The sequence below is a fragment of the Nymphaea colorata genome, chromosome 10 (genome assembly GCF_008831285.2).
Source record: "Nymphaea colorata isolate Beijing-Zhang1983 chromosome 10, ASM883128v2, whole genome shotgun sequence".
In the NCBI taxonomy this organism is placed as follows: Eukaryota; Viridiplantae; Streptophyta; class Magnoliopsida; order Nymphaeales; family Nymphaeaceae; genus Nymphaea; species Nymphaea colorata.
In genome coordinates this window covers 14,492,295-14,500,703 of record NC_045147.1, presented here as the reverse complement: position 1 = coordinate 14,500,703, position 8,409 = coordinate 14,492,295, and the positions used below count along the sequence as shown (strand labels likewise).

General features: G+C 39.4%; 1 protein-coding gene across 1 annotated transcript; it reads left to right on the top strand.

Annotated features, from left to right (window-relative positions):
- The first annotated feature begins 4,392 nt into the window (after window positions 1-4,392).
- LOC116263207 (ankyrin repeat-containing protein At2g01680) lies at window positions 4,393-8,409 on the top strand. Its single transcript, XM_031642848.2, has 3 exons — window positions 4,393-4,832; window positions 5,856-6,274; window positions 7,318-8,409. Exons 1-3 carry the CDS (start codon window positions 4,463-4,465, stop codon window positions 8,191-8,193), a joined length of 1,665 nt encoding a protein of 554 aa, XP_031498708.1. The 5' UTR covers window positions 4,393-4,462; the 3' UTR covers window positions 8,194-8,409.

Below are 8,409 nucleotides of genomic sequence, written 5' to 3'. Positions count from 1 at the left end.
GTAGCCCACACTTGCCTCGGCCCGGATTCATTTTCAATTGCCAAGAATTCAGAGATGTATTTGAAAAGGATTGGCGAAGATAACCACGGTTGTCAATGGAGTATTCTAGTGTAAAACAGTTGGAGATTTCTTGGGCTTTAAAATTCTCTGCTTTGCGAACATCGTCTTCATCACCAGCCACTTGTATATCGGGACGCCTTCCATTGGTTTCTTCTTCCGTGTCTCCATTTCTATAGTTTACATATATATATATATATATATATATATATATATATATATATATATATATATATATATATATATATTTGAACGAGTCCAATAGTGTCCCACCAAGTTAGGTGATTCTTTGAAAAATGAACTAAAACCCATTCCATAGAGCAAAACAAAAATACTGATCACCTAACTAAACACCTGCATTACTTTCTGTCGTGAATTGTATTTTCAAAATTTGTATAGGAGTAGAATAATATTTTTTAAAATTTTTACATGGGCCAGATTAAAAAAATTTCAAAATATACATATAATTTCTTTTTCACCGTAATGTGAAGAGGAGCCATCAGCCATGGCGTTCTTTATCTTCAAGATCTGGTCATTTTTAGTTGTGCGTATTCTTCTCAAATCTTCATCGTTTTTTAGTTGTTTTCATCAAAATGGCATTCACACTGATAGTTCAGTTACAGTTCCGGCAAGTCGTCACTCATTTAGGTTTTTGAAAAAATAGCTGGCCACACATTTTGTTTTCTTTGAAAAATGAAGCTCCAAAGTCAATACGCATTAAACTTGTGTCAATTTTCTTGCACAAGGAAACGGACATTGTGTATCACCCAGAAACGCATATAGAACCATAGTATGGACCATGGTAGCCATGAAGGATAAGGACCTTCTTTAGCTTATGAAATTTGAACCATGGTAGCAGTCAAACCTCCAATCACCTGCTAGTAGGGGTGAACAACGAGTCGACTCGTGAACGAGTTCGAGCCGAGTCATTTGCTTAACAAGTCGAACTACTCGACCTCGACTCGTTAAAGCTCAACTGATGAAAGAGTTCGAGCCGAGTCATTTGCTTAACGAGTTGAGTTCAAGTTCATGAGTCGACTCGTTTAAATAATCGAGTTGAGTTCGAGCTCAACATGTAACTGTTGAGTCGAGTTAAAACCTTAATCGAGTTTGCCGAGTCTTAATCAAGTCGATATATTTAAACGAGTTTACGAGTTTGTCGAGCGTTAACCAAGTCGAGCTTGAGCTCAACATGTAATGATGAATATACATTCTATTCAAACGGGTTAGTCGAGCCATAATCAAGTTGAGCTCGAGCTCAACACGTAACGATGAATATCAATTCTATTCAAACGAGTTTGTCGAGTCTTAATCAACTCAAGCTCGAGCTCAATACGTAACTGCCGAGTCGAGCTCGAGCTGTTAGGTTTTATTAGTCGAGTAGAGCTTGAGCTAACTGAACTCGGGCTCGACGTGGCCCTATTTGCTGGCTGTGACGGTTTGCATGTCCCATTATAAAGCATTCGCGAAAAACCAAGCTGGTTATGTGCACACCCCTATAGAATGAAGTGCAAAGAAGAAAATATACAATCAGATAGTGCAACTTCACTTTTACAACCCAAAGTATCTCTACTCGGTGCAAGTATGACGCATCAACATGGCCCCAACAAACAGTGTTGCCTTAGAAGTATATCACTTTTAAAAGGAAGAGCATGTGCTGACGATCCACATGTTTCTTGTCCCAATCTTCTAAAAGAACTGCAACATGGCGCATATAAAATGAAAACTGGTGTGTCATTAAAAGAATACGATATCTGGAAAACTGTATATTACCCCGAATGGTTTGTCCCTGTTAAAACTTATCTAAAACGCAGAGTTAAACTTTGATATGTTTGAACAAGGGAATGAATTAGCTGAAGCGAAGTTCACCAAGGTGAAAATTAATGGAACACCAGGAAACTCAGGAGACAAACTTGTTCTTCATTTGGAGGTGAAATTTTATACGAAACGCAATGTCTCTTGATGAAAGTTAAACCACTTTCACCCCGAGTGAAACTTGGCTGAAGCTTATCCCTACCATCAAACACACGCGAAAGGGAATATTGCATGTGCTTTAAGATGACCTTTTCTGAAATGTATGTCCACTCGATTTCAGTTATTCCTTTGTCCATCTGGTTTTAAAATAACTAAGCCTGGGAAAAGGTGTCCACGTTTCTCCCTTTTTTAATAAGAAAAAACAAGATGAATTATCTAATAATCAAACCTAGTCAAAACGCGGCCTAATTAAAAAGAAAAATGTCATTTTGTGCATTTTATCATTTTCAATGAAGCAAACTTCCAAGAATTTTCAACTATCTAGTTGAAGGGCATTAATACTTTAAATTTTAAGATTTTTAAAAAATGAAGAAATAACTATTACATGTCTCAAGGGGCATAGTGTAGCTGGTTGAATTAGGGGTCTGTACTAAGACAGGTCTTTAGTTCGATTCTTGTGAGTGTTATGTTCCTGTGTCTTAAGGCGGTTGGGCGCGACATCTAAGTTGAAGGGTGCACTGTTGCTATCGCTGACACCGACGCAGCTCAGAACCCTGAAGGTAGGGGGAATGGGGGGCCTTCGGACTTTTTTCGAGCGGTGAGATTAATACTCCCTTGCTCACCCGAAAAAAATAACTATTACATATTGGGAGTCTGCAGGTTTGAAGGATGTGATTGATTGTCTTGGACTTGAGATAATGGGGCCACTGCTAAGTTTGTCTTTGTTTGTAGAATTATATGAAACAAAAAGTAAACTTAAAGGGAGGCGGTAGGGAGCCGCACTTTCTTGGCCTTTGATTCGGGGCTGCTTTGCAAAAAAAAAAAAAAAAAGGTAAACTTAGGGCTCTGAAAATAAATAACAATAATTCAAAACCCTAACTTTGCAACTTATTGAGAGGATTGCCTTCCAAATGCCTTCACATCTTTTTTGGGAAAAAAGGAAAAGGGAAAAGGTTTCCATGAAGTAGACGCGCCCGTCAAGTTCTTTTTTCCCGGTAGCAAACAGACGGATGCATGCACTATTTTCCTGTGAAAAGCAAAAAGTTTCCATGAAATAGACGCGCCCCGTCAAGTGGAGTTCCATTTTCCGGGTACGAAACAAACGGATCCATGCACTATTTTCCTACGAAAAGCCGGAGGCTTTTTTTGTTTTCTTTTGAGGGAAACGAGTAGGTGCATTGAAAGTGGTCCGCATTCGCGGGTCCCACCACATCAGAAATCGGTTTCCAATTTGCCATGTGGGTTCCGGATCGGGTCACGGTCAAAGGAGTCCGGACCACATACAAAAGCAAACCCGTCGGCCTTAGGAGAGACGATTAATTAGTTCGTTCTAAATGGATCTGGTATAATATATTCACAAGAATCGATCCGGATCCAAGTAGGTCCCGGAGAAAATCAGGCATTGATTCCGCGGCAACCAAACAGCGACCTAGTCAATGGACACAGGATAAGGACGCGGAAAATTATTTTCCGGTTTTACCCTCCCCAGTAATCGCCGCCATAGAGGGTCTCCATGTGCATAATCAGGAAAAAGTAGGGGCAATAAAGTCATTTAGGCCCACGATGCTCGCTAACGCACAAAAACTAAAAAGAGTGAAAAGTTCGGAAGCAATCATTAAAAAAAACCGCGGCTTTGCGTCCCTACTTTTAGACTAATTCCCTGAACGCCTCACAAATTAGTCAATTTCTTGACGCTCCCATTCATGCTTTCTTTTAAATCAGCTTAAGAGGAATTGTGAGGATAAAAAAAATTCAGGACACAAGTCCATGAACTTTTTGTAAAATAAGTCTGAACATGATATCTGACCATGCGAGAAGTGGGAAAATACAATGTTCAGGCTTGTCAGTTTTTGAGATCTAAGCAGCAGATTAGTAATACACAAAGTTTAGAATTGAATAAATTTATAGATACATAAGAAATCAAAGTTGAACCAAACTCAAAGCAATTAAAGAAGAAAAACCACTATCATCATCAGTGTACAAAACTACAAATGTTTTATACATTTGTTAAATACTGCTTATAAATGGGTATCAAGCTAAAGCAATATCACAAGATTATAAATTCTTACCAATGTGCTTAGTTTAGTGTTTATCTAGAGATTTTTTAAACTATTTTCATAGAGAAATATTTACTAACATGATTAAAAGTAATAAACCAGATGTTTTAAACTTGGTTGACAAGAACGCACTTGAGATGGAAAACAAACATGTCAACGTGAGGGGGCTGACGAAAGCGGGAGTCGTATGAAATTATTTTTGAGATAAGGGGCCAAGTATGATAAAGAAACAAAACAGAGGACTAAACGAAAATAATAATAAAAAAGGATGAAAATCAACCACCACCTCTCTCTCTCGCGCGCGCGTTAGCTCCATTACTCTGTCTTTCTCGCTCTCTATGAGAGGAGGAACGATCTAAGATAGGCACAGAGAGATGGCGATGGATCGGATGGATCGGAAGCCATCGAAATTCTGGCCGGTAGAGGCGGCGTTCCTAGCGGCGGTGAAATCCGGTGACCTACAAGCCGTCAAGGGATTCCTGATGCCTGTAGCAGAGGGTGACGCGGAGGAGGAGGAGGACGACGACGACGAGAAGGAGGAAGAAGACGGGGAAAGTGAGAGGATTCGGTCTTTGATAGTCGCGCAAAACGAGGCAGGGGAGACGGCCCTTTACATCGCCGCGGACAACAACCTCTGCGAGATCCTCAAGCTCCTCGTTAGATTCTACGACCTGCCCGCGGCTCAGATCAAGTCCCGCAACGGCGTGGACGCTCTCCATGTTGCAGCCAAGAACGGCCACACAAGTATATCTATCTATCTATCTCTCTCTCTACCTCCCTCCCCTTATTGGATTTTATCCCATAACTAAGAACTCGGGTTCGAGCTCAAGAATAATGTACGGACTGCAAATATGTGGCAATGTGGTCGTTAGAGTTTTATCCACCAAAATTTAGGACGAGATTACTCCACTCCCTATCAACGTGATGTTTTTCTGTTTGGGTTTATTAGTTTTATTTGGTATGGATATGATGCCAAAGCAATCATTTGATGGTATTGGAGAAATTGTTTGATGCGACAATTTGTACCTCTTATATGATCTAAACGATTTCCCAGCAGCAATTTGTGAGAAGATTTTTAAATCTTAGAGGAAGACAATTTTTAGTTTCACTATGGAGACCAAGTCTTTCTTATGGATTTATACAACAAGAAGGATACAAGATATATCATTGGCAAGATTAGGTATCACTGTTAAGATTGTCAAAGTCTACCCAAATTATGGCAAGCTTGCAAATTATAGAGTTAGATATTAGGTCAAGATAATTGCTTAAGTGGGTCTTTTTTGTTAGCAGGAAAAGATAAATTCTCTGCTTTCTTCTTCCTTTCCCTTTTCATTTTAGGTTCGGACTGGCTAGCTTGAGTTATTTTAGTTCGACAATGCTTCAATAAGCTCGTTTTCGTTTTCCAAAAAGCAAAATGGCTCTATCACAGTAGGAATTTACAGATTGTCCATGGATGCTTGAGGGTACATATGATTATTCAAATATCATGCAGTTAAGCTGGACATATTGGCATGGACCCTTGTGGATGGCGTCTGCATATATAAATTCTGAGAGTTAGACTGCGAATAAGAATTGGTGGATTTATCATAGACGCTCGGACTGTAGCTTTTAGGCCAATGTAAGGTGAACAGTACAAAAGTGTTACTGTGTTCTACATTTTTTAGTACATGAAGTGGAATTTATTGGACTCTGTTAGCGCTTGCTTGAGTTCTCCGAGTAGCATTAGTTGGTCACATATCTAATTGGCTGGAATATTTGTGTATGCAGGTATTGTCTTAGCACTGGTCTGTACGTGGCCTGCCCTTTGCCAATCCACTGATCTTACCAACACGTGTGCACTGTACATTGCTGCAGAAAAAGATCATTTGGATATAGTAAATACAATATTAGATGCCGATGAGAGTGCAATAAGGATTGTGCGGAAAAATGGGAAGACATCTTTGCACAGAGTTGTTAGACTTGGTCATCTCCGAATTGTTCAAGCGCTTTTGAGTAGAGACCCAGGGATAGTATCTATAAAGGACAAGAAGGGGCAGACTGCACTTCATATGGCTGTAAAAGGGCGCAGTCCAAATACTCCTGATATAGTTCAGGAATTATTGGGAGTTGATTCCTCCATACTCAATGAAAAGAACAAGAGAGGAAATACTGCTCTACATATAGCCACGGAGAAATCACGTTCAGAAGTATGTTATTTTTCTTATTAGGCTTCTCTGTCTATTATTTTTCTTATAAAGACTTCTACCTTTATGAAATATATGCTTTCTTGCTGGTTTTTCATGTTTGCATCACCTATTTCAATATTCTCATGATATTATTGATATTGTTGACATTATTTTGTGTCCATTATTGCTCGTGCTATTTGTTTTAGAGTTTGATTTCTGTACTTGGTTATTGTTATTTAGCATGTTGCTGTTGACTTTTTTTTTTTGCACATCCTAAGATGGGTTCGTTTCTCAATAGGGTTCTTCATAGGAGAAATCCTCTTCTTGAGCTAGATGAGCTTTTCTGATTATCTATTTCTCAAGTTTAGGGAGTATGTGACGGTGGATATATCATTGTGCATCTTTTTTTCTATTTTGTGTGTTTGTAATGGTCGCATCCTAGTGTAAGTATGGTAAACTTAGAATGAAAATGTTCATAGTTGTTCAAAATGTTCAACACCTTTATCTTTTCTAAAGGTTTCATACCCAGCCAGCTGAGCCATTAGGAGCAAGTATTTTAAACCTCAAGGAAGTTGCAAAGATTTTGATTTGCTTGACAGAAACTTTTCACATAGGGTGTTGCCTGGGAAACTCTGCCTTTTGGATCTGGTGGCAATTGCTGGAATAGGTACCAATGTCCAAGGTTTCAAGGATAGAATTGTGAAGTGTAGTTAATAACAATGTTAAACACCTTTTGTTAGTGGCATTACCATAATCCTGGAAGGTCAAAATTTTACATCTCATACAAGTTTCAGATGCTTGGGCAGCACTTATGGGAACTTGCATATTTACTTTTGTACCTTAATTTTCAATCTTCTGGTTGCCTCTTTAAGACCAACGCTTTTTGCTGTTCATATGCTTGAAATTCATTTCCTGGGTGTCATAGTCAATAGTCATATGCTTTCTTGGAAATATTTTTCATGCTTAAGATACTTGGAACATTAGATTTTCATGCTGAATGAAGCGTGTTATTTCTTGCAGCTGATTGCTTCACATTTTTAAGCCTTTTGTTCTTTGTCCTACAGATTGTGAGCCTTCTTCTCACATATAATCACATTGATGTCAATGTTATCAATAATCAGAAGCAAACAGCAATGGATCTGGCCGAAAACCTTCGTTATAGTGATTCTGCATTATACATAAAGAAAATTCTGTTAAAGGCTGGTGCATTACGTGCTTATTGTGTTGGACAACCAGACGAGCAAGTAGAGCTTAGGAGAACGGTTAGCTATATTCGACATGAGCTGCAATCACAACTGATCCAGAATGACAAAACACACAAACACATGGTAGGAATTGCGAAACAGGTGAGGAAACTTCATCGGGAGGCAGTCAACAATACAACGAATTCTGTTACAGTTGTTGCTGTCCTGGTTGCTTCTATTGCTTTTGTGGCTATATTCAATATGCCAGGGCAATATATTAGCGATAGCAGTGACGGTGATGTTGGTCAAGCAAATATAGCAGGCTCAGTGGCCTTCGACCTGTTCTGTATCTTGAATGCACTCGCACTCTTTATATCTCTGGCTGTTGTGGTGGTTCAAATAACATTAGTTGCCTGGGAAACTAAGGCTCAGAGGCAGGTCTTGGCAGTTATGAATAAGCTGATGTGGGTTGCCTGTCTTTGCACATGTGCAGCATTTCTTTCAGTGGCCTACGTTGTTGCTGACACATGGTTGGCCATTACCATAACAGTACTTGCTGTACCCATTATTCTTGGGACACTGGTTGGCCTAATGTGCTTCGGGTCTCAACGAAAACTCTGGAAGTCAGGTAATGATTCTGAGAGGCGAATCAGGAGGTCTAGCATTAGTAGATCCTTTTCGTGGTCTGTGCGTTCAACTCTTTCTGATATTGAAGCTTACGACTCTGACTATGATCGCAAGATATATGTTGTTTAAGCATACATACTTGGAACTTCCCGTGCCCAGAGGCGAGAGGGCAAGAGGGAGATAGTTTTGGTGGATAAGGAATCTTGTTAGGTGATTGTTGCTTCACCTTCATCTTTCTACTTGTACATACTAATATACATACGCGATAGGTAGCAGCTGCACTGTAACTTATAAAATGTAATGTGCTCCGGAAGCTTCTTATTGAGCATCAGTTGTGTTTCGGCA

Excerpts from the sequence above, each read along its gene's own strand:
- LOC116263207 (XM_031642848.2), top strand. The coding sequence starts at position 4,463 with ATGGCGATGGATCGGATGGATCGGAAGCCATCGAAATTCTGGCCGGTA. Across the intron at positions 4,833-5,855 it reads AGCCAAGAACGGCCACACAA|GTATTGTCTTAGCACTGGTC; the intron begins GTATATCTATCT and ends TTGTGTATGCAG. Across the intron at positions 6,275-7,317 it reads CGGAGAAATCACGTTCAGAA|ATTGTGAGCCTTCTTCTCAC; the intron begins GTATGTTATTTT and ends TTTGTCCTACAG.